The following is a 25,428-nucleotide window of genomic DNA, read 5'->3' as shown; positions in this document are numbered from 1 at the left end:
CAAGGACAAAAACCTTCATCTTTGGGTAGAATTTAGGCCTTGTTTTATCTCCTAATTTCTGTGAAATAAAAAATCCATTTGGTTTTCACCCAGTTTTTAGACAGCGAATACTTTCAGAATACAGGAGATATATTGCACGTCATAGCCAAAACCTGCTAAAATTAGAAAGACGAGCGGTAGAAGATTGCCAGTTTCAAGGTTAACTTGAGCCAGCCTGAAAAGCATGTAGAAATAAGCAACAAGCTTTGGCTAAAAGTTTTTGTATCAGGTTAATGGTTCACGAGTTTGTTGTTATGCTCTGGTTTTATGGAACTGGAGTCATAATAATACTGAAACTGTCTTGTTGGTGATTAAAATTGTACTTTATTTCTTTTAATAGGAATTTAAGTTCATGGAGCAGTCACGTTCCCCATCTGTGTCACCTAGTAAGCAGCCTGCTTCAGCAATTTCAACAACAGAAACATTATTTGAGCAGTACTGTAATGGAGGAAACCCATTTGAAATTCAGGCTGACAGCAAAGATGATGAGACAGAAGATGTGTTAGCTTCTAATGGGGTATGGAGTCTTTCAGAAAAAAAAAAACAGCAAAGCAAATCTTGCTCTCAGTGAATGATGATTTGTTTTTTTTATCAATGATGGCAAAATGTCGTAGTACAAGGATCAGTTAACTGCAGTATTGTAAAATCTCAAGCCACTTTACTCCTTTAATTAGGTAGGTCGCTTTGTTTTTAACACTGCCAGAAAGCCAGACATCCTGTTTAAAGTTCAGTTTGTTTTTCAGTGGATCGATATTTTTGTTTTTTTCCACTGAAGTGAAGCGTTCCTGAAGGCTAGCAGTACAGATTCCACTTTATTATTTTTCCAGGGGTTTAAGTTAGCTTTCTTTGTGGAAGTAATTTTGTCATTTTAGGACTGGCTTTCTGACTTATTAGGAAAGAATCATTGTGGGTTGCTCCTTCTTTTGTATTTGTTCACACCAGTGTGATTTGCCGTGGATTATCTGATGTTTGTTCAGTAGTTTTTAGTTGTAATTTAAGTGCTCAGGACACTTGTGAGATCTACTACAAAACTAAACAACTTTCTGTCAAAATCTAGCAGTGGTCAAACATGTTTTGCTTTAAAACTTAGTACCGTTCTCTTAAATGCTATATTAGCATATTTTTATTGAAGCTTTTGCTCTTGTTTATCCCTTTGAATAATGTTTTCTTGGGCTTTTTTTGTGATAAGGTTGGATTTAGTTTTTTTGTTGAAGGTTAGTTAATGCAGCTTGTCACACTAATGGCTTTCTGGTTTTCCGCTTCATCTTGCTTTTCCCGTGGAACTTCAGTTGCAAAGCAGTTGATGGCATTGACTTCCTACTTCCTCTGCACTAAGCTTTTGCTTCTGTAATCATGAAAACATTTGATGAAAAAAATTAGGTAGAAAATACTGATACATATGTTGGAAGTACTGTTCGTTGACCTTTGTCAGCCTGAAGGGTCCTACTGCTGCCAGGCAGACCGCTGTTAGTAATACCCTCTTCTGTCTTCAGTTTCTCCAGTGATGAACCTATTCAGAGAAGTAATAGAGCTTAAAAGCGAGAGGAAAAAAAAAAAAAAAAAAGCTTTGACTTTCTGTACAAATAGTGTTTCGAGTACAAACTCTGCATGCAGTGATAGTTACACAGGAATTCTCGTGAGACCAGTGGTGATTCTCTTACAGCATCCCGCTTCTGGTGGTGGTTAGCAGAGACACTGTGGGTTTGTGAGAGGTAATCCACCCTGCAAGTCTTACTGGGACACTTTGTTACCTGCGTCAGTTACAAGACGTAAATGTGTGGGATGGCTTTCCTCTGTTTCAGAATCCTCCTGAGAAAATGGCAAATAAGCCACCCCCACCCCAGAACCATGTTCTTTACTGTAATGGAGTAATATCGTTCTTTAGGAAGTTCTTTGTTATCTTTGTTGCCTTATTACCACAGGGAGTTGATAAATTCAACCACCTAATCATCCTGGGTAGAAATGTCTTTTTATTCTGAATTTGTCTCTAGTCACTGGTAGAAATCTCTGTATGTAAAGGTTACTGTTTTCATATTGATTGTTCACGGCTGTCTATTTTTTTGAAGGTGCGTGAGGCTTAATCTCAGCCAGAGCTGAAGCTATTTAGGATTACTTAGTAAGCATTAGTTTGTTAGTAAAGGATTGACTCATGCTTTGCACGTAGGTGCTGCTATAGCTGCAAGCACTGTGGTGGAGATGGGGTTCTGGTAAATCCCTGTCAGGATGCCAAATGTCTTCTCTGGTGGGGCTGAGCGCGACTGCCTCGCCCCTTCAGCAGTGCCAGGCTGTGGTTTTGGTGAAGCAGGCTAAGGGCAGTCATGATGCCGTGAATTAGCAGTAGGCTGATGTGTTACACGTGTAGCAAAGTCCACGTTGTGGTTTCCCTGTCTTTTGATTCTGAACAGTGTTTCATTTGGTAGGCTTGCACATTGTCGGGGACTTTCAAGGCTGGCTGCACTGTCCGCTTATTCAAAGCTGTGTGCGAATTTAATGTTCTTTATTAGTGAAATCTTAATATATTTCAAATTGGTAAAATCTGATTTTGTGCCTGGTGAAGAACGGTAATGAATTTTGGCTTTGCTTTGACACCAGAGGGACAGAATGTTCTGTGTGGAAAAAGTGAAGTACCAGTTATATGATTTATTATGCATTTTTCTTGTGAAACATAGATTAGGTTTACAGTCATTCATATTATAAATTAGGTTTTTTTAACCTTAAATGTGGTGGTGTTTGGAGAACTTAGGAATAGTGTGTGGAACTAACTTTTTTTTTAACTAAAAGGTAAAATTAAGTTTCAGTTTGCTCAATGTAATTTAAAATTGATTATGGAGGATGGTGCTTTTGATCTTTCTTCCCTCCTTGTGGAAATCGGTTGTGGTGAATATTTCCTTTATTTGACATGGTTCTAGCAGCGCTGTATGCGAACAGGTTTTATTCCATATAGTAACTGGAGTTTAGTGCATTGGAAAATGGGAACTGACTGCTTTTAATATTGAAAGATGTTAAGCAAACCTGAAGAATTGTACTGAGAGTGCAGACGAGGGTGTTCAACAATGCTAAGAAGGCACACACTTGGTTTTCATCAGTGTATTTGGCTGTTAACTCAGTTATTTGAGGGATAAAATCCTTTCCAAAATCTTTGTGAGCAAGGGAGGTATTATGCATATTGACACAGAGAATTGAGACACAGGATGGGTTAATTAAATTTTCAGACATTGAACAGGACATCTAACCTGGCTGGTATTAGAACCAAGGTTTCCTGTGACCTAAGTGACAATACTCTACAGGTGACCATCCTAGCTTCCCTTTTCATATTTTTTCTCCTCTCTTCGTTACCAGCTGTTCCAAAGTGCTGACACATAGAAGGAAAAAAAACCAGTTACACCTATTCGGGTATCCTTTACATAGAAATAACTGGCTTAGGTAATGTGGGATAAAATTTCTACAAAGGTTTTATGTTTCAGTTGCTTGACTGACCAGTTAAGGTGGAGGCATGTTTTGGCACTTAAAATTGAAATGATTTCAGGTGGAGGTTGCAAAATTTTGTTTCCACAGAATGCAGGCATGTTTCCAGATACTTCCAAGAAATGGCAGGAGAAGGACAGAAGCAATTAATTTACTTGTCAAATGATCTGTAGGATGGTAAGAGCCATCAGAATTTCTTTTGAGAATTTCAGAGTCTTTTTAACCTCTCAGTTGTTGCAGTTCTGGACAACTGGAAACAGACTTCTGGATCTTGTCACCTCAGCTTTGTATCTTGAGCTTCGGTGAGATGCTTTATGTCCCTTTTCTGTAGCTCCCAAAAATAGCTTTGTGGCCACACAGTTAACTTAGTTTTGCAACACTCTTCAACTTTGACGAATCTTACCACTGTCGTGTGGGTTTGTTTGGGCTGATTGCTAAAAGACATGTGAATCGATTATTGCTACAAGAATCTGAATTCCTTTTAGCACTTTAAAATTTTGCTGCGGACTGTGCATACTCGAAATGGATTTATAAGGTCTCTTCAGGTTGAGGTCACTATTTAATAGTTGTGAGTGAGTTACTGCATACTTGAACATGCAGAGATTTTTATCTCATAAAATAACTTTCCCAGCTCATTAATAGCATTAGGTTGAGGAGACTTAACAAAGTATTTTTCCATGTAAAAAATTTCTCAAAATTCTACTTATCTATGATGTTAAGACAGTTAATATGTCATTTGTCAGGTCCATATATCAATATGAATTGTATTTAAGAATTTGTAGTCAATTTATCTTTTTACTAACACTGGATTTTAATTAAATCAGCATGTCATTTGTTGTATATTAATGCATAATAAGTGGTGGTAATTCTCCATGCTAATGTTCCAGCCAAGTTAGTTAAACTATGACTCTCTTTGTCCTTAATCAAGCCTGACCTCAGCTCATTTTTGAAATAAACTGAGCTGCTTTCATTATAGCTTTCCTTTGTCTGAAGTGTTCACAAGGCAGAAATTTTGCCTGGGAATCCTAATAATCAGAACATTTCTCTTAAGTCTATGTCTCATACTACATTCTTTTTTCTATCTGAGCTGGTTTTGCTTTGAATTTGTTTGTACTGTGGGCTTCCTGCTTTTATAATATGCTGTTTTCATAGTGCTAGGCTTTGAAAACCTCCATAGCTTGGGGCTGGGGCCAGGAACTGCCATGCACGACTGAAAAAATGTATTTCTTGGGTGCGTTTTAGATGATTGAGACACTGGCATTATGTTAGTGTATCTTTCTTGGTTGTCCTTTCTGGAGAGCGGTTGTATCCTTTAAAACCGTGGCATTTCTTGAGGATCGTGGAAACAGACTGTCTTTGTCGTGTGTGTTATTATTGACTTGCTTCAGAGCAGTGTATATGTTAAGGAGAAGCTGAAGAGAAAAGTGTTGTGATCTCTCTTCAAGTGCAAGTGCATTCTGGAGCCTGATATAAGCTTAATGTTGGGATAGTTGCGTAGGTATTCAGGAAAAAGGATTCTATCACAGAGCATCAAGTATTTGTTTTCCTTTAATCTTTTCTGAGTTAAGAAATTCGCCTTATGAAAGAATTAATTTCATTATTAATGAAGTGTCTAAAGCACCTATATTACAGAGCAACCTAGAACACTTGAAAAAGAAATTGACTTTAAATCCTGCTTTTAATTGGAGTGAAAAAAAGATTGCAAATTTCAGGTGTTTTTTTTTTTAAATTAAAAATCCCAGTTGTACACTTTTAATATGTGTATGTGGCTTCATCATTATAAAAAGCATTGATTATCTGTGTGAATAGTATTTCTCCACATAACTCATACTTTAGCAATAATAATACATCTGCCATGGAAATCCTATATTGTATTATGTGTGCTGTAGCCGGTGTTGCTCTTTTTTTCCAGACATCGCTTGTTAGGCTCCAATCTTCCATCCTTGAATTGCAAATAATTCTTTTGCGATCTTTGAAATGCAGTTCAACAATTGAACAGAGTGAAACAGTTTCAAAAAATTAAAAATGCAGCTGAGTGTTGGGAGGCAGTAGTTGTCTGTAACTACTTAAGCTTCTTATTTTTCAAAAGATGCAATTAACATCAAATGTTGTTCCTCAGTATAAGAAGGCGCATCTCAAGGCAGGTATATATGGTTAATTTACGTATACATTCACATTTTTCATAGGGATATTCTAGAATAATTTGTGGCATTTGTGGCAAATGAAGTAAATGGTGCATGAGATTCCATCAGAGAGCAATTGTTTCACTGATAATTAGATAAATATTTCAAATAGCAGGGTCTTGTGACTTTAACTAGATAAAGGGTACTGTATGTTTCAGAACAAAGCCAAGAACCAGCACATGCAAATAAATCCAAGCGTGCCCCAAACACCTAATGAAGTCTTCTGAGAAAGCAAGGAGGGAAAAAAAAGAAAATACTTCTAATCTAGCCTGCACTGGTTTATTTCACTGATACAGTTGAGTTATATCATTAGGGTGTTGCTTAGAATTACAGCACACTGTGGTTTTGGGTTTTGTTGCAGTTTTTCTCCTCTGTGAGGAAAGGTAGATAAGTTTCGGTTGCAGAATCCTGTTCCTTGCTTGCTCTGCAGTTTTTGTTTGTTCCATGTACAGTGCAAAGTTTATAAGCATAAAACAGATAAATGTATATAAAGCTACTCTTGCTGTTGATGTAGACGGAACAGCATACAGTTGAAGAAAATAAGTACAGAAAAATTAGTAAGGAAAAAACATTACATGATAATAGTAGCCATGAGAAATACTTATATTTTTGTAGCAGCAATTGACTGCTTATTGTTTTCTTGAAATGTTTGTGCTTAGTCAAAATCTCGTTGGCTTCTGGCAGGTTAAATGGTTGAAAGACTCTAGTAGAAATGTCTTTTTGAGTGTGCTAAAATCAATTTTACGAACAACTGCAAGTTGGGTTTTTTTGTGTTGTTTTTCTTAAATAAATGTGTACAATGTGAGTATTTTTGTGAAGCAACAATTTAGTCCTTCGTGCATTAATAGTTGAGGATTACATGGTACCAGTTTTTTTTTGGTTAATTGCCACCATATGGATACGTTTTGAGGTTTTATTACTGTTTTTTCAGATTGTAAAGCAATTAATAAAAGCTCAGATCTGTGGGTACTTGATACAGCAACAAGAAAGCAAAAAAAAATCAGTAGCTTGGAGGAATAGGATGGTGCAAATATTTACTCAACATCTGAGAGTAGAAGTTTATTTAGAAATGCACTGACAAATGGCTTTGTATAATTTGCCTGCTACATTTTTCATGAACATTGTCAGCAGCCTTTCAACAAGCGAAGTTATGTGTATCCTGATCAAGGTAAAAGTCAAGAAGCCAAGAAGTGACCAAAAGGCTACGTTAAATGAGTGACAATATTATTTGGAAAATAATGGCAGTAAATTTATTCTCTTTTTCTTTTCTTTTTTTTTTTTCCTAACAGTACGAATCAGATGAACAAGAAAAAAGTGCATATCAAGAGTACGATAGTGACAGTGATGTTCCTGAAGAGTTGAAAAGAGATTATGTGGATGAGCAGACAGGAGATGCCCCTGTGAAAAGGTGAGTAGACTGAGTCCTTAGTCTCATTTACATGCTTTTTGTCTCAGTACTCTAATTAGTTCATTTTCTGTTTAATCTACACTCTACGACAATGGAATAATAATCAAATAATCTTTATGCTACCTGCACAGTTAGAAAGGCTCAGCACTTCGATCTCTGGAAGGGGGAGGAACGTTAAACTTCTCATCATTATTGCAGAAAGAAACTTTGGAAAGCAGGATTTTGAAGGAGGATAAAGGGTCTCTGAAGCAGGTAGTGGAAAACTGATTAGCAAACGTTAGATGTTAACTGAAGGGTCTTCTACAACTGCTGTTGTGCATACTTATAATTTCTGTTGTGTCAGAAGCAGTTGTTTGCAAATGGCTTGAGGCTTGGGCTTCTGTTTTTTGTGGAACAAAAGTAAACATTTACAGATTAAAAAAAAAAAAAAAAAAAATTGTTCCGTAGCTTGAAAGCGATGTTTGGAATTTTAAAATTTCTTTTTCTTTAAGAATATATATAATGAGAAGGAGAGACACACACATATATATACATGAACATACATATTAAATTTTGGTGAATATATATAAAATATTTTATTTATGCATGTTCATATAAATAAAAGCCAACTCTGTAGCCTTTAGAAGGATCTGAAATACAAATTACTGCTTAGCACACCGTGCCACTTAGATGTCCCTTCAGACTTTGTGAAGCAAGCTGACATTATGTGTATGTAGAGGATTGCAGGAGAACTAGAAAGCCATAACTTGGGTCAGAGGAATTTTTTTTTTTTCTTTACAAGATAAGTCCTTAGAATAAAATATTGTTGGCATGATTTCAGAATCATACGTCACATAAACTACTTTTTCTCAAAGAAGTGATGAAGATACAGGTAAAAATTACTGAATTGGAGCAAACCACCGTCACTGTCCATAGGTTTGTGCTGTGAAGTTGAAGCATTATGAATTTTTGGAAGAAGATTGTTTTGAAGTATGGCAGCTGGCAGAAGGTTTCTCTTACAGAAGCATAGAATATCTCAAGTTGGAAGGGATCCATAAGGATCATCAAGTCCAACTCCCTGCTTCTTGTGGGACTACAATTTATGAAAAATTTAATATCCTTTTAGTTTTATCTTCCTCAAAATTGTTTCCATTTTCAGCTGTAGTTTACTAGTCTGCCACTGTTTTGTTGTGACTTTGGTTGTTTCCATTTTCTTTACTTAATAAACTATGAACTGGAGTCAGAGTGGTTAAAATGATTGCTGAGGCCAGACAGAGGCCTGCAGAACTTAAGTCTTGAACTGTAACTCTGAAACTCCCTTCTTTAGCACAATTTTATGTAAATTAGGCCAGGCTTCTCTCTGTAAATGTTAGAGTCCTAACTGAGTTATGCTTTGGCAGAAATAAAATACTGCACTGGAAGACATACTGTCATGTGAAAGAAGTGGGGGAGGAAGGATTTCTTTTCCACTAATTTTTATGTGTATGTCTTGGAGTATAATAGGCAGTCACATTTGGTGTATTTTGTTTTGCTTTCTTTAAAGTGTTTCTCGAGAAACTCTGAAGAGCAGAAAGAAATCAGATTATAACCTCAATAAAGTGAATGCACCTATCCTAACAAACACTACGCTGAATGTAATAAGGCTTGTTGGTACGTAGAACAATTGTAGTTTTTTATACATGTGTTTTGATTTTAACGCAAACTTATGGATTATAGAAAATATGTTAAATGAATTTATAAGGCTTTTAAAAATATACCTAGTTGAGCTCGAGAAAGTTAATAAAATAGAAATAAAGCACTAAACCAAAATATTTTTAAATTAAATAGACAAATTTGGTTATATCTTGTGAGTTATTTTTACTGTGAAAATTAATCTGCATACATACCATGATTTTAACTACTAATGGTGGATTTATTTGTCTAAAATACTGAATGCATAAAAACAGCGGAGTTATGAAGGAAATAGATTAATGTTTTATTTTGCTGATGTGTCCTGGTGGATTAAATGCTTCATTTTAAAGCAGTATAGTTACAAAAGTAAGGACTTAAAGATTGGGGTGTTTTTGCCCTTTCATTACTCAAATTCTCACATCTAGAATAACTCTTCTTACTACAAGGTAGACAACTAGAAGAAAAGTACCCTCCAATACTGGGAATTTCAGTAATTGGAATGCATCGTAGTAATTCCTGGGGAGTTTAGGGAATCGCTGTCCTTGGAGGTGATCAAGACACAACTGGACAAGCCCCTGAGCAATCTCATCTCTTTAGACTTGCTCTCTGAGCAGGAGGTTACACTAGATGACTTCTGTAAGTTGTTTCCAGCCAAAAATTTTCAATGAAAACACTCTCCTCCAGTTCTAGGTATAATGGGATTGATTTTTTTGTGATCGTGACTTCCATTTGATTATCTAGATAATTGTACAATAGCAATTTTCAGCTACTGACTTTCATTTTATTTATAGAGAATGGCAAGTAACTAGCTATATTTATCAGGTTAGGCAGAAGAGAGAGGAATTCTGTGCATGTTATATTAATGAGGTTTGTCTTCAATGTTTATGTGCTTGGAAATGATTGTGGTACTTCAGAGTAAGCTGTTTTAAGAGACTACTCCAACATCTAGTTAGGACGTTTTGCTATCTTAAAGGGCAGCATATAAATCAGAAGTCGGTTTTCTAAACCTTTTTTTCCATTTTTTTTTTTCCTCTTGAAGCATCTACAATATAGATCTGAAATAAGAATTGCAATTGTTCTGTCATAACTTTTCTGGCATTGATCTGTGAGTTAGGTTGGAGCGATTTGTTTTCTACTTTCTAGAATAAGGTTTTGCTCTAAGAAAAGTTAAGATTGAATCTAGAAATCACACATGGCACTTTCATGCAAACCACTCTGTCTTCCCCCAGCCTCTGCCCTAACACAGTGTAAGAGTAGGTGGAGCCGTAGTTCTAGATTTCCAATTTTACATAAGGAGTCGTTATATTTGTGGATTCTGTCCATAACCACGAACTTAAACATTATTTCCGAAGTTCGTCTATATGTTTTTTTTCCCTGTTATGGAATTACATTTAATTTTTAGTATTTCTGCTATTCTGTAATGACTGATAATAGAGTTATTTGGAACACGGAGTTGGAAAGGGACCTCCTACAGTCCCTGCTACAGGAAGATGTCATTTAGTACTGCCTGTAAATATGCTTGTTTTGAGCTCCAGCTTAAGAATACTTCTGTTTTGTTCCCACCATTCTATGTAATAGGAATTCTATTCCACAAGCCTTATCAGCTTCATGGTTAAAAGAAGAAAAAAAAAATTACCCCCTATTTTCTGCCAACTTGATCTTATGCCAAAATAAACTTTGAGGTTTAACAGATCATCTTGTTCTTTGATGCATACCACCCTGCTTTTGTACAGAAGGCAATCCTATTTCTTCTCAGTCTTTGATTTGCTAAACTAAATATGCCAGGCTTTTTAGTATCCTCTGTATTTATCCACCAGAAACTTAAGTCCCCTATTTTCTCACCAGTTCTTTTTCTGCTCTTGTAATAGATTTAGCAAAATCATGTGCAGCACTTTGGATGAGATCTCATTGCATTGTGTCACTGTTGTATTGCAGCATCCTAGTCACAAGTTGCCTCCCTTTTGTACCACTTTGGATTTCTCACAGCTTCCGTGTACTGGCAGTTCAGTCCGTCTGTAATGAGCTTGTACAGCCAGCAGGTCCTATACTTTCCCAGTTTTTTCCAAGTGATGAGCTGCTAGCTTATAGTAGAAAGATGCATATTTTTAATTAATTGGTCCCCAAACGTGTGGCTTTACACTTTGTACTACTGAATTTAATCCAATTTTTATTACAGCAGTCATCAAGGTCCTCCAGTTACTCCTGTACATTATGTCAGTCCTTTTCTGTTTTGATGGTACCTCCTTATTTTTCCATTATCACACTCTTATTTTTGTGCCAGAGTCATTAATGAAAATACTAAAGAAGAGGCCAGTTGCTGGGATCTCCACTAGCAGCTTTTCCAGATACCTCCCTTTTCAACACACTCCATTCTGTCTTCTCTTTCATTAAAACCGTACTCATTTAAAAAAACCTCTATCTTCGTTTGTTTACTGTGCAATACTGTTAAATTAGTACTTTGACTATATCTTAATTTTGCCTCCGTCTTTCTGCTTCTGTCACTTTCATACTTTCTTCAAAACTTGATCTGAAGTCCTGCATCCTACAGATTAAAGCAGTGAATCAATAGTTGCTTGGATTATTGTTTTACCTCTTCTTCAATATGTTTTTATTTGCTCTTTTTCAGTCATAGCAGTACATGCCTTGACTGCTTATTGCACGTACAGGTTATTACCCTCATTACCAGACCAGTGATTTCATGGCCATATTTTACTATGTCTTGATTCTTTCGCTCCTGTAGCTTGATGTTTAAAGGTCTTTTGCAGTTCATTCTCGGGGTGGCTGAAAGTGGCCAGTTCAGTTCTATTAGTCACCCTGTTCCCCTTCTCCTCACTTTTCGTCCAGTGTCATTGTCCCCATTGAAAACCAAGGCAAACTAGAAGTCTTGTTTGTCTACAGTTTCTGTCCTGTCACGTCCCCCCAGTTTGGTTTGCTTTTGTTACGCTGCTGTAATTGGATCAGAAACTCCTGATTTTTACCAACTTTAGAAAATGTAGTTTTGGAAAGACTTTTGGTACTTACAGCTCTTAATGTAACTTCCTGAGTGAACAGGTCTGTTTTTTCCCTTTGTCCTTGTCCTAGTCATTCTTTCCTTCTAGTTTCTTTGCAGTTTCTCATGTTTCTAACATGCAGTGACCCTGCCTCACTTTCACCTTAATTTGTATCTTTTTTTGAGGAATACCTACCATTTGATACCATAAATGAATCAGGATTTATTTGGCACTGTTTCTGTTAGACATAAACTGCATATTACACCTCTGCCACAGAAGCTGAAAATGCCCTCATCTTTTGTAATGACTTTTGGCCCTAGTGTACAAATATTTCATTCACTCTTCCAGACAGCATCCCCAGGGGCATCAGACACATTTCTTTAACTAAGGTTTAATGGCTACAGAAACAAGAAACAAATAAGATACCACCATTTAGCCAGACTAGCTGATGTACTAGTTTTTCTTCCCTTCTTGTCTCCCCTCTTGTCTCTTGGACCTTCCCTATATAACATGAAGGCAAGCACATTGATGCCGGGCAGTTTTGGCTGGGTGTGACGCTAGATTGTAGGAGATCCAGGTTTGGTCCCCTGGATTATCCCCCTGCAGACGGGAATGCCAAGAAGCATGCCTGTCTTTTAACAGCAGTCTCTGCTAATGCCATGAAAGGCTCCAGTTTGTCTCACACTGTGTCAGATTTTTGGCGAGGAAAGTGGCATCGTACTTAATGCTAATTTCAAGGACTGTAACTGAGGTGGTTGTCTAGGATCCCGTCATTATCAATGGAGAACTGTAGGTAGCTCCAGGAGATGACAGAGTTTATTGGCTGTCCTGGACATCTTTGCCTGCATGTGATTGCATAGGTATCTTTGCACTTTTCTTCTGGAGCTGCTTGCCCTCTGTACAGGAGATCTAGGCAGCCAGTGAGGCTAAGGGTCTAGTTTTTAGATAAAGTTGGACAAAATGAATTGTGTATGCAAGACCAGCGATATGGCGCCTCAAAAAATAAGCAGGAGCCTAAAGTAGTACAGGGGACACTATAGATATGTCCTATATACAGAAAGCCTGTACTCTTTAAAGTTCTATTCCTTGAAAATAAGACTTTATTTTAAGAAACATTTGTTTTGGTAGCAGTAATGTGAGTATTCAATCAGTTTTTGTCCCTGCTACATTTTGTCACTGATATCCTTGCCTCCTGTATATTGCATCGGCATAACTTTTGGCAGATCTAGATCAGCTCCCTGCCCTTAGTTGAAAACAAACCATAAAGGAAACTAGATTTAAGAAGCAAAGTCTGGAGTGAGATGAAGATGCAGATTTAAAATCTTCAATCATGTAACAGTAACTGTTGCCTCCCTTTTTAGGAAGGGATGTTATGCGAGTAGTAGTACTCACTGAATGACTGTAACAGTGCCCGTAACCCATTTTGAATGATTTCTGTGTGCTGTGTGATTTGTATGGAGCCTAGATGTATAAACAAAGTGTAGCTTAATATGTATAAACTACATAAGTGAGTTGCTGTGTATAACTGAAGTGAGAGCTGCTATAATTTAGTTTAATTTGATTTTCAAGTGAACAGTTCACTTTATCTGGTTTTCCCTCAAGTTTATAATCCAGGTAATTATTTCTGTGTTTCCAGTACAAAGTAACCATTAGGTTAGTTTATAAGGTGAATTTTTTCCTGTCAAGCCATTGCATGTTCACTTAAATTGTAAAGGAAGAATGAACCTTTATTAAATCTGCATGGAATATTTTGACCTAGGTTCTATTTGTCAACAAGAAAAATTAATGACTGTGCCGTTTATACATCACTTGGGTGATTTCTTATTTTAATTAATACCATTCTGGCGCAAGAAGAACCCATTAAACTATTTCTCAGGTTGGGGTTTTTTAATGCCTTGGTTTTGCCTCATATTTGCTTTTGTTGTGAATTGTTTTTGGAAACTCTTAGATTTTTCTTGGTTTAAAACCCATTAACTTTTATGAAAATAATAATGGTGATGACAAATCTCACAGCAGAAATCTTGTAGCTGAAGGTAAGTGATTGGTCACATAGCATAGAACCTCATGGGAGTTAAAAAACCCTAAATCATACAGTCTTCCAAATGGTATTGTTACAATGGGCTTTTCACTTTTTCCTTCAAAGTGGCATTTTAGCTCCTAATGCATGTCGTAGGAAGCTGCGTATTTGGAATTGTGAGGCTTCCTAGGAAATGTTTTTACAAATGACCATAGATATACTAAAACGCAAATATGTGTTATTCGGGAGGTTGTGTAGTTATTTACCTTTTTGGTTTTAGTGATCAGTTTGAGATAGATTAGTCTGATAGAGTGTACTCTCTATTTACTTTCTTTAAGGACGAAAGAAGAGTTGGAAATAATACTTCAAAAGAAACCTGGCAAATGTTCAGCAGTTTTAGCTATTAACAGAGAGCCTCTAGAGAGTCAAGCTACATTGAGTTGTTAAAACTCTAAACAGTTTTTTCAAGTATTTCTGGAAGTTTCTAGCATGGCATGGGCTTGGGCTGTTAGTGCCGTTTGGAACCATTCTCATATACCCCCTTTTCACCCAAAATTGGAACTTTAGTGCAACTATGTAGCAATGTATAGAAGTTAAAAGTTGGCATCCTGTAAGAGCAACTAGGAGGAAATGTTCTTGGAACACTTGTTGTGTTAAGATGCTGAGTGATGTAGTAATAGAGAAATGTTCTTGGCATCAGAAGATTTTTATAGGGACAGTACTTGGGCGACGTACAGTGTATAGCCCTTTGGAAAAGCATAGGATACTGCCCGAAAGATTACCTTGAATGTTCATGCCAGCTGCACAGATACTTGGAAATCTAACTGTCCAGAATGTGACACATCACACTTATATCATGTATGGGTTGCAGGCAAGTTTAGAAATGTGTTTATCACAGAGTAAGTGGAAAAAATCAGCCTGTGGCAATACAGAATATTCTGATAGCACCTCTGGAGGTGACAGCTGCTTTGATTAAGGTACCATCCTTTCCCAAATATCCAAAAATTTCTGCACTGGGCTGTGCTAGAATTTACTGCATTTGGTCTTCCCTTTTGGAAGACACACAGAATTTTTTAAGTCTGCTTTTCAGTTTGTTCATAATGCTGTAGATCAAAACATGGACAATTAAGCATAGACTTAACAATTGGGCTAAGCTGCCAGATGTTAAATACTGCAACCTGTGTCAAATCTCCAAAAATAACAAAATACATGCTTGTGTGTGTGAGCAAACTGGGACACGGATGTGTAGGATTCAAGCAGGGAGTCTTAAGATAGAAACGTGGAAAGCAGCAATGTCAGGTTATTGCTTGAATCTTACCATACTGCTATATCATTTTACCATGTACGTAGCTATATCATGTATTTGTCAAATTAATGTTATCTTTACTGACCTACACAGTAGTTGCTTAAAAAAATTCAAATAACTCTTTCTGATAGTAACAGCTAATTTTGGTTTTTGTTACTCAGTTTCTCTGCATAAAACAACATTTTCTGTATCAACTAGTAAATTACTTTGCTCGTCACAGCATTAACTTGAAACACAGTGTCAATGACTACAGGAAAAAGAAATTATTGTAGCACCCTCATGTAATTTTTTCCAACCTGTGGCGTCAGAACGTCTGGAATATGACAATTTGTTAAATGATCTGCTGTATCCTGCATGCTGGGTGGACTGCATTTATGTTTTGGTTCAAAAATTGCTGTCTGTTACTATAATAACCCAAAGTTTATTATATATTCTTTGTGTTTTTAAGATGCTAAGAGGGCAAGCAGTATGTCGTTTTTGAGCTAGCCAGCAGGAAATGTAAGGTATCTGCAATTTTGGGGTTTTCATTAAGTATGCTTCTTGTATGGCTCGATGAGAAGAGCCATGCCCTATGCAGGAAGACAAAATAACTAAAAGCTGTAGGCCCTGTGAGCTAGACCTGTAGGGAAAAATTTATTTCTGAGTCCAAATCCTATGATCAGTTTGACTCAGCTGACATATAGATGAAGGTCCTGAGGTTTTTTAAAATGTCTTAAATTTTTATTTTCCCAAGTCAAATGCACAACAACAGAGAACAGGGAGGAAGAGAAGGAATTATTCTTCTTCCTGGATGTGCCAGAGTCCCGGCACCCTCCTTTGCTCTCAGTCTGACCCTCTAGAAACATTTGAAACATGAAACAAGACCATATGGGTTGCTTACCCATGGATAAAAAGGAAGGAGAGCAGGAAATGCTATGTTGCTGATGTGAAACACATCATTCCCAGAATTGTTGGATGAAACCCAATCTTGGGCATATCATTTTTATACTGTGCTTTTCTATTGCTTGAAAAATAGAAGTATTTCTATTACTGTAGAATGTATGTATGTGCATATAGAAACACACACAAATGCATGAAATCTTCAGTGGCTCTAGATATTATTTGCTAGAGACTACTTTAAGGGATTATTATTTTTTGGCTAAACGAAGCTGAAACTTGTAGAGGATCCAGAAAGTTCTGTATTTTGAATTTGGTACCAGAAGGCCAAGAACGGTTCAAGACATTTTGATATGGATGAACATCCACATTTGGAGAAGTCTTGAGGCATTTGTGGTGTCTTAGTCATCATATTTAGCTTTATTTTTAAACATCCCAGTCTCTAAAATATTACTAAGTTGTTCTTAATCAGTATTCAAGGCTAAATAATAAACTTTGTAAAGCTGGTTTTGAGTCTGTCAAACTCAGCACTGTCGTTGTAGCACTTATACTGAGGAAACTGATCTTCTGTATTTAATTTTTAAGGGAAATACATGCAGATGATGAATATTCTGAAACCAATTGCATTTGATGTGATCCACTTCATGTCCCAGCTCTTCGATTACTATCTGTATGCAGTCTATACATTTTTTGGCCGAAATGACACGGTGGGTAGAAATATTATTCATTTCCGAGTATTAATGTACACACAGAATGAGAATGCAGAGATCTCTTTAGGTAAAATACTACCTAATACGTAATCTCTAGAAAAATTAATGGCAACAGAGTGGATTTGAATGCAGGAGTAAGAAAAGGCTGATTAGATCAGCAGTAAGGGGAGTAAGCACTAGGAGCATCATTATCACTGGGACATGAATCCTATTATGTTCAAAATAGATTCTGTACTCTTTTTCCAGCAGTATTTTGAAAGGGAGGAAAGACAACATGAAATGCCTAAAAGTAGTGGCAGAAAGTGGGGATCAAAGGAGCAGTCTGCAGAAGCAGGGTGGTGGTTTGGAGCCTGAGAGACTATGAGTTGATTTAATTTTCCTATATTCATTTCTCTAACTTAGATAAGAGTAGCAAAAGGAAGAGGTGAAGGGGGCCATGAAGTAGTAACTCAGGTTTAAGAAATATGAAATGCACTTTTTCAAATCTAGTATTCTTCTGTCAAATGAATTGCATTAATGAAAACAGATTGTTTTGGAGTGATCTTGTAGCTGAAATAAATGCTTGCTGGCGGTGTCTTTACATAACATAGATCAACTTTCAACAGATTATCTTAAAGCATTTGTGAAAAGCTGCGTGTAAAAACAATTTTCTCCTCTCCTGGCCCCACATTACTCCACAAGTAATAATGTTGTGGGGTTCCAAATTCATCATCATATGTTGGCAAATTGTAATGGATTTTCGTACTCAGCATATGGTTCTAAATGGTTTTGAGCTGTTCTCTTTGGCAGAACAAATGTATTTGCAATTTGTTTGTGTTTAGAAGGTTTTTTTGTTTTTGTTTTTTGTTAAGATAATTGATTTCCATTGACTTAGCTGCTCTGGTATTCACATTGTGTTGCATTTCTTTTTATATTTTTGTACCTCACATTTTGTGTTTTTAAAGCCCATACCAAGTTCCTCACTCTCTGCTTCTAACAGAGAACAGCACAGTGCTGGGCAGGTAAACATTATAGCAGATGGGTGGTAAAAGTATGATGTTTTTGTAGTGTGTCTAATTTTTCTTTTGACAGATGATTTTCCATGGGAAGCATAATGCTTACAAACGGTCTATGAATGTAATAAACCCTCTTGTAAGGCTGCTTAAATGGCCTCACTCCCCTTAGTGTTTGTCAACCTTTAGAAAGTAGAAATGGGTGATGGTATGTGATTTAGACCACTGAGAGTGTTACTGTTTTAAGTATTTTTATTTACAATATAGCATCAAATGAGACTCTTAAAAGTATGCTGGTAATTGAACTTCCTTAAATGACTGGAATTCTTTGTGAGTATTGTGTTTATGTTGTATATGTGAGTTAGTGCACGCATAAGAAGAGTGATTAATTGTACAGAGTTCAGTGCCAGTTCAGTGAAAACCAAGGATTTAAAATATACATGTTGACTGCTGTGTCTGGTCATGATGCTAAGTCATTGCTCTTCCCAGAACTCTTTAGAATGTTTATCTTATATAGTCAGTATTTGGCTTTCTTCACTGCCAAAAGTAGCACACTGTTGTAACCAGAATTGCTCTTCTAAAACCGTTTTAATTTCTGGGGTGCAAGTTAAGGCAGCCTTTCCTCCTTGTCTCAAATTTTGGAGCAACCTAACATGATATTAAAAGAAATTGCCTATATCAAATATCTGTTCAATGAAGTGTAAGACATTCATGAACATGCCACAGAATAATCTTTTCTTAGCAGAATAAATCTGAGGTGAGTTTTAATTTTTTTTGGCACGACATTATAATAATTTGTAAACCAATGGCCATTCTTATGGAAAACAGGTTTGGGTTTTTTTTAACTATACGGGGTTGTGTAGAATTGGTGATGAGTATAAGTATTCTGTAAATTGTCTAATGCTTTGCTTACTAACCTTAGTAGGTCATCAATTTGTGGAATTTAAATATTTACCATTTTGCATATAGAAATAGCAAAAACGTCCATGAAGCAAAGCAGTTATACTGATGAGGGACATGTTCTATGTGAAGTCATAAGGTTCTGTGCTTGTGGAAAAATCCTGAGCAACAATCTTTTGGGGGTTTTTTTGATTGTTGGTTGGTTGGTTGGGGTTTTTTCCCCTCATACATGCAGGTGCACAGTTCTGACTTCAGGCTGTGACTGGTTGCCTGATAAATCTGGAGTCCTTGGTATGTAATGGTTTAATGGAAATCTAATTTTGGTTTTACATTCCTTTTTATTTATATGTTTCAAATATGGAACTGCCATTTTTTAGAAAGAAATGTATCATTATAGAAGTAAGTGAAAGTTACTGATAGCTATTGAAAGTTGGTAATTGAAAGGCAGAAAGAAAGGATTAGTGACAGAATATGTTGTGCGTAGTTTTGATGGTGCAGGTGCAAAATTCTTGAAGTGAAATTTAATGGCTAAAACTTCCAAATACATTTTTTTTTTAATATATATGTATTTTTGCTCTTTAAGCAGGGTATTCTTTTTGTTCTTGCCTTAACGGGGTGAATAGCCAGTCTTGAATTTTCAGTCCTTATGGCCATATCTTGAAAAACTGCTATATGACTTAAGGAGGGGAAAAAAGATAATCTGGAGAATTAAGGGTTTGTGTTTCTCAAAGGCAAGAAAGGTTTACTTTTTCACCCATATACTTGCAAAATCAAAGGCAGTTCAGACCTGATACTTCTACAGTAAAAATGTGAAGAAAAATATAAATGATATTTGTAAAAAAGCTTAATTCACCTGCAGAAAAACAAAGGTGTGAACACTTCTCTTTATCAAATATGGACACTGGGATAGTGATTTATGTCTCCTAGATCAGGTTCTAGATTTCAGCAGAGTGTACTTCCAGTGGGAATTCAGCTCGGATGTAAATTTTCATTGAATATATAGGAGCACTGGGGCAGATGGATGTCTTCGATCAGAAATGTTACAGGCAGTAAATGGGGACCTAAATTATACTGGTTTGGATTTCAAAGGAGTGGAGGAGATGACATGAACTCGAACACTTCCTTTTCTGATTTAGTGCACTGAAAGGAAGTCTAATAATACAGTGTACAACAGTGCTCTAAATATTGCTCAGTAAATTGCCTTTTGGTGTGAATCACATACCAGAACTGTGTTCAGATACTTCCAGATTCTTGACATAAATGTGTATTTCTTAGCTGTCCTATTTCCACTTCCTTTGTTGTGTTAGTTAGGGTTTGTTTTGTTTTGAACTGAAAGTAGAAGATCAGTAGCTACAATAATTATGCACATCGAGTCAGGCCCTCAACTGGTGTAATTTGTTGCATTTACCAAGAAATCAGTGTAGCTATATTGATTTATCCCAGCTGAACATCTACCCCATAATACATCTGAGCCGTGAACATGAACATGACACATTTCTCGGGTAGATCTTTATAAGCATAAAGTAATAATGACTGTTTTATAAAGATCAATGGATATAATTTTACATATGCAAGTTAGATATTTAATAAGGAATTATAAGAAATTTTATAGCTTGAGAGAGAAGTCAAGACCATTTGTCTTGGGTGTGACATAGATGGGGCCATCATGGTGCGCCATTTTGGGCAGGTCTCCCAAATGGGGAAATCTAGAGTCCCACGCCCAAATGCAGTATTACAACAATAAAGGATACTGGTTGTTTGCTGGTGTGAATAGAAGCTGTCATCTTCATGAAAGGTACTCGGATCATTTGTCACACCAGTGCAGTGTTGAGTGCTGTGACCTCTGTTGATTTTGTTTTCATTTTGTATGGTTGCGATTATGTACTAAAACTTTAATGTAAGTAAATTGTAGCTAGTGTTTACAAACTGAAGTTTTGCTGTATCACTGTAAAGTTTAAACCAGTAGGTTTTTGTTTCCCAGTTTAAATAGAATACATTTCTTCCAGTTTGAATCAACAGGGCTAGGCCTCAGTAGCAGCAGATTACGCACCACACTGAACAGAATCCAGGAGAGTCTGATTGATTTGGTAAGTACCTGGATTTTGTTAATGCTCAGTGGAATAGAGGTCCACGTAGGAAATCTAGGAATTGTATTTCATCGTGGCTTTCTGATTTTTATCTCTCTTCATATGCTGTGTCTGTAGTGACAAAGGCTTAGTTTCGTAGCGTATTGTGATGTAGATATTATTATTGTATGAAATCACTTGTTTCTAATATACAATAAAACTAGTTTAATAGCTTTAGCTAGATGTAACAACAAGATTATGTGTTTAAATCTTATAATGTATTATGGTTCATGTAATGGAGACATACATTCCAATGTTATTCTTATTAAATGAGAAGTTTTATGGAAAAAAAAAACCCCAAAGCCACACCATAGAAGACTCATTTTTCTTCAGTAGAACAGCAGCAAAACAGTAAGCCATCCTAAAGGTCATTCATCTTACAAGATAATAGAAGTAGTATACGAAGTCCTTCGTGAAGTGATTTCTGAACTGTGGGGAACTTTTCCCTGATGTATTTTGTAGATTATATTGCACTGCCCACTTCATGAGTTATTTTGGAAAATATGAAAAGTAAAGATGGTGCTCATGTCACACTGGTAGTAGATTACTGTCCTTCACATCACATTACGAAGGATAAACAGCAGACTTCAGGTAGATTTTGTGGATTTAACTGAGCAGCAGAGAAGAAATATTGCTAAGAACTATGCAAAAATTGAAATTTGAAGATTTTTTTTTTCCATCTAAATATAGAACCCTTGAAGCATGAAGATATTTCTTAAGAGTATCATAAATGGCTTGTATGGTAATTAATACCATGAATGCTGCAGGAAGGATTTATTTTCTAAGACTTCTGCCTTAGAAAAATGTAGAAGACAGATGCTCTGCTCTGACTTTCACAAGGATTTGGCACTCCACAGAATTGTACTTTATACCTTTTTAATTCCTTCAAGTATTATATCAAATCTGAATTGTTCTTTCAGAGAAGCTTCTTAAAGGGTTTTGGGGCCATTTCTTATAGAGTCAGTAGAGGGAGCATAAGATAACTAATAACCCCAGGCCTCTAGAAAACAGAAAAAGATTACTTATATTGATATTTGTCTCAGAGTCAGTGTATTCAGAAAGAAAAATTAATTCTAGTAAGATCTTGCAAAAGAATCTGTTAAAGATTGTGTAAAAATGGCAAGTTATGGAATGAATATTTTAAACTTACTCTGTCTGTAGTCACAGTTCCTGACAGTGCTTTACAGCCTTTAATTTTTTTTACCAGTCAAAATAATGTTTAAAAAAAAATTTCTAAGAGCAAATAACAGCACTTCTTTTTCTTCCTCAGTCATTTAACAGTGCTGTTACAGACAATGTTAATGTTGATTGAAATGAATAGCTATGTTCCAGGTAAGATGTGAAAGCAGGAAGAAATCTTAGCTAACTGCTATAAACGTAAAGGCATTCCTTGAGGTTTATTATATCTTATGAATTTATGCTGGTCTTGTACTATAAATGGAAATATTTCACTTACTGATTCATGAGGAAGAAAAAGTATTCTGGATATTTTTATTGTTTGCTTTTTTTTAAGAGTTTGTGAAAGTTGAGATTAATCTTTACTATGTCGTAAAACGGGTATTTCTCATGATTCTGTGGACTGTTCTGCACTGCTCTCAAAATTCTCCTCTCTTATCTTAGATTATTGTGAATTGCTTTCTGAAAATATTCCTGTTTGTTATGCGGTTTGGTCTCGTGGCCTGTTGGGAATTTTGGGTTTTTTGCATTGTCTTCTGTTCATGGTAACTTTATTAAGGGCTAATATTTCTGTTGCATTTCAGTTCCTGATGGCAGCATCTCTCAGTATTTTATTTTCATGAAGATAGTCTGAATCTGATAGTTCTGAGTCTATGACTAAGGTTCTGCCAGAATTGTATGCAGATCAGAATAGTTCCTCTAATCTGTCTGTGCATGTGAAGGTTGAGCTCTATGATCTGTGTCAAGACTCTTTAGTAATTTAGACTGGATCATTTCTAGCTTTCCTCTTGGACTTTGTCCATTCCTGTTTTGAGATACCAAGTGGATGAAGGCCTATATACTCTATTGTCAGGAGTTACAGGAATAATTAGAGGGTTTGGAGGCCATCTCCTCCAGCCTTTGGTAGACTTTCTGTAGTTTCTGTTTGGGATTGAATTAATTCAATCTAGTTTATATCAGATACCTTTTTAGGATACTACTTTTATTATTTTTCTGCTGCATTTTAAGCTTCCTTTGTGAAGGAAAAGGGATTCTACTTTTGTCAAGGTAAAGCCAAGCTGCACTTAGCATTCTTTCTTGCATCTTTGTAGCATCTTCAGCATGAAGAGTGTGGAGGTCAATTGGAGGCATTCCCCATAGCTCCTTATGGAGCTGCTGTATTTTAAGTTTATACTTCCCTATTATTACAGTGCAAGCAGTGTCTGTGCTTTTAATATATACTGTACTTACCGTATACTAACCATACTTGAGAAGAAGTACTATCCTGGTTTTCATCTGGACCACCGAGACAGAGAGCTGGGTTTCTGACTCATGGCCACTGAGCAAAAAAGGCTGCAGCATCTCTCTTCCCTGCATCCCTTCTTAGGCATCAGATGCCTCCTGCTTCTGCTGGAGGGTCCTTGTCCGCTCTAAGCAGTACTCAACTGTAGCTGAAGCACTTGTCTGCTCTTTCGCAATCTAATCCTTCGTAGCAAAGCCAACTGTACTTCATAAACTGCAGCAAGTCCACTGCAGTTTAGATTAATGTTTTAGACTGTGAACAGAAAATATCTGAGATATGAACATGTGTTCAGTCGTGTTGACTTCACCACAGGGCAATAATGTGACACCTCAGATGTGATACATATTATTTACTGTCTGTATGCTGCTTCTACACTGATACAATAATACACATTATGGTAAAAAAAACCAAATGCAAACAATAACCACCAAACCCCATCACTTCAGTTGGAAGTAAAAGTTCCCCTCCTCCTTGTATTTGTGGTACAAAAACGTATTTGTAACTTGTTTTTTTTTGTTTTATTTGGATGTTTTGTGTCATGTAATCAAAATGACAATGATGAAGAGACTTAACTCTTTACAAGGCTGAGCAAGCATGTTCGTTAGGCACTACTGCTTTAAATATGCTTCCTATTTCAATCTGTTATAAATATACCAAGGGTGAGGTTTTGTCCAGCTCTGCACTGCTAGTATTGGTACTGATCTGAGTATGGTCTGCAATTTCTTTTGATATATAAATGAAAGAAGTTTAGTTAAAAATGAAGGGGCCTCCAATTAGTGAAACTGTTTGTTTTCTTATAGTAAGTTATGTGGAAGTGTGCTGGGAGCTTAAGGTGATTGAGTAACCAGTTTTCTGTGTCTAAGCTACTTGTCTTTGCCTGAAGGAAATACTTGTAGGCTAACTCAAAAGTGTAAAAAAATACAAGCACTTTGAGTATTTGTGTTGAAGCAGATCAGTGTGCATTTTCATTTCTGAGATGTAAGAGAACAATATGACTTTCAAATCTTTGTTTGGATACGTTGTACTGAATTTTATATGTGTATGTGAACTTCATATTCAGACATTTCCACAGCTAGTACAAAATAGCTTCAGTACAGATTTCTGCCGTGCAGCAGCTTCGGAGCTAATAATTTGGATCCTCCAGAAACGGCACTCTACAAGCTGTGTTTCATTCATACCAGCAGGATGTCTTAAACGGAAGACACAGAAGGAGAAGAGTGAAAAGGAGAGGAAGAAGTGCTATTGTTTCAGCCTCGCTGTAATACTGAGGTGGGGTTTTGATTAAGCCAAATACATTGAAGCAAGCGCCCGTTTCTGAGCTGCCTACGTCTCCTCACTGACGGTTCCCCTGAGTGAGATGTGTAGAGATACCTATGTGCATTTGGTCCTTGTGTTCATCATTTCTAAGAGGAATGTGTTTTTGCAGCAGTAATGATGTTCATATTAGTCCACTGAGACCAAGCCCCCAAGTAGGTACAAGGCATCAATCAGATTGATGTGTGCTATGATAACTGGTGATTTGGAAGATAAATTCCTACTTCTGATTCCTTGCTTTATCTGTCCCTAAGCAGCTTTCTTATCTTCACACAATGTAACTTAGTCATGGTGCTACCATTACCTAGATGTTGTTTGTGAATGTCCTGTGTATGCAAATAGCTGACTTGAGTGATATTGCTGCTTCCAAAAGCGAGATTTTGGGGGGCAAATAACCTTGGAATACTCATAAATATTTCATTGCAAACTGGCTTGCTCACGTAAAACTGAGATTTAGAATGAAGTTTGTTAGAGTTACTGTGCCATACACCAGTAGAAAATAAATCACTGTGGTAAAGTATATAAGTGGTAAAGTATATAAGCATTGCAATGTAATGTATAGAAGAGTAGATGGGAAGAATCACTGGTGTAAAGAACTGTTGGTTAATGTATTGTAGATTCTGTCTTTAGCTTTTGGGCTCTTTCCCCATAAAGTATATATCTTTTAGCAGAGACAGTAGGCTAGAGATTGATGATGCAGAGATGGAAAATGTAGATTTTTTTTTTTTTTCTTTTTTTTTCTTTTAGCTGTACACATAAGATAGGGAATAATGGAAGGAACAATTTTTTTCATGCCTGACTTTCCAACCCATCTTGGCTTTGACCCTTTGATGCTGTGGAACGGTACAGTTCAGTTATGCTAGTCCCACCTGTGGAAACAAATGATTCCGTTTTACTTAGAAGATCAGAGCACAGTCCTGCATTGCTTAGTGTGGACATGTACCCTGTTGTGTCCTGGTTTGGCATAGTGGTAAGCTCTGGCAAGTCAGGGGTG

The 25,428-nt window shown here is 36.5% G+C and overlaps 1 protein-coding gene across 1 annotated transcript in view; it reads left to right on the top strand.

The window, feature by feature from the left end:
• VPS50 (VPS50 subunit of EARP/GARPII complex) overlaps positions 1–25,428 on the top strand; it is a 96,971-nt gene that overhangs the window by 54,966 nt on the left and 16,577 nt on the right. The window contains exons 18-22 of the mRNA XM_075419332.1: positions 380–556; positions 6,977–7,095; positions 8,618–8,724; positions 16,520–16,641; positions 20,543–20,623. Coding sequence (XP_075275447.1) covers positions 380–556; positions 6,977–7,095; positions 8,618–8,724; positions 16,520–16,641; positions 20,543–20,623 — 606 coding nt within the window. The remainder of the gene's footprint in view (positions 1–379; positions 557–6,976; positions 7,096–8,617; positions 8,725–16,519; positions 16,642–20,542; positions 20,624–25,428) is intronic.

This window comes from Opisthocomus hoazin, chromosome 4 (assembly GCF_030867145.1).
Source record: "Opisthocomus hoazin isolate bOpiHoa1 chromosome 4, bOpiHoa1.hap1, whole genome shotgun sequence".
Classification (NCBI taxonomy): domain Eukaryota; kingdom Metazoa; phylum Chordata; class Aves; order Opisthocomiformes; family Opisthocomidae; genus Opisthocomus; species Opisthocomus hoazin.
The sequence above is the reverse complement of the archived record's forward strand: the minus strand, read 5'-3'. Positions and strand labels throughout refer to the sequence as shown.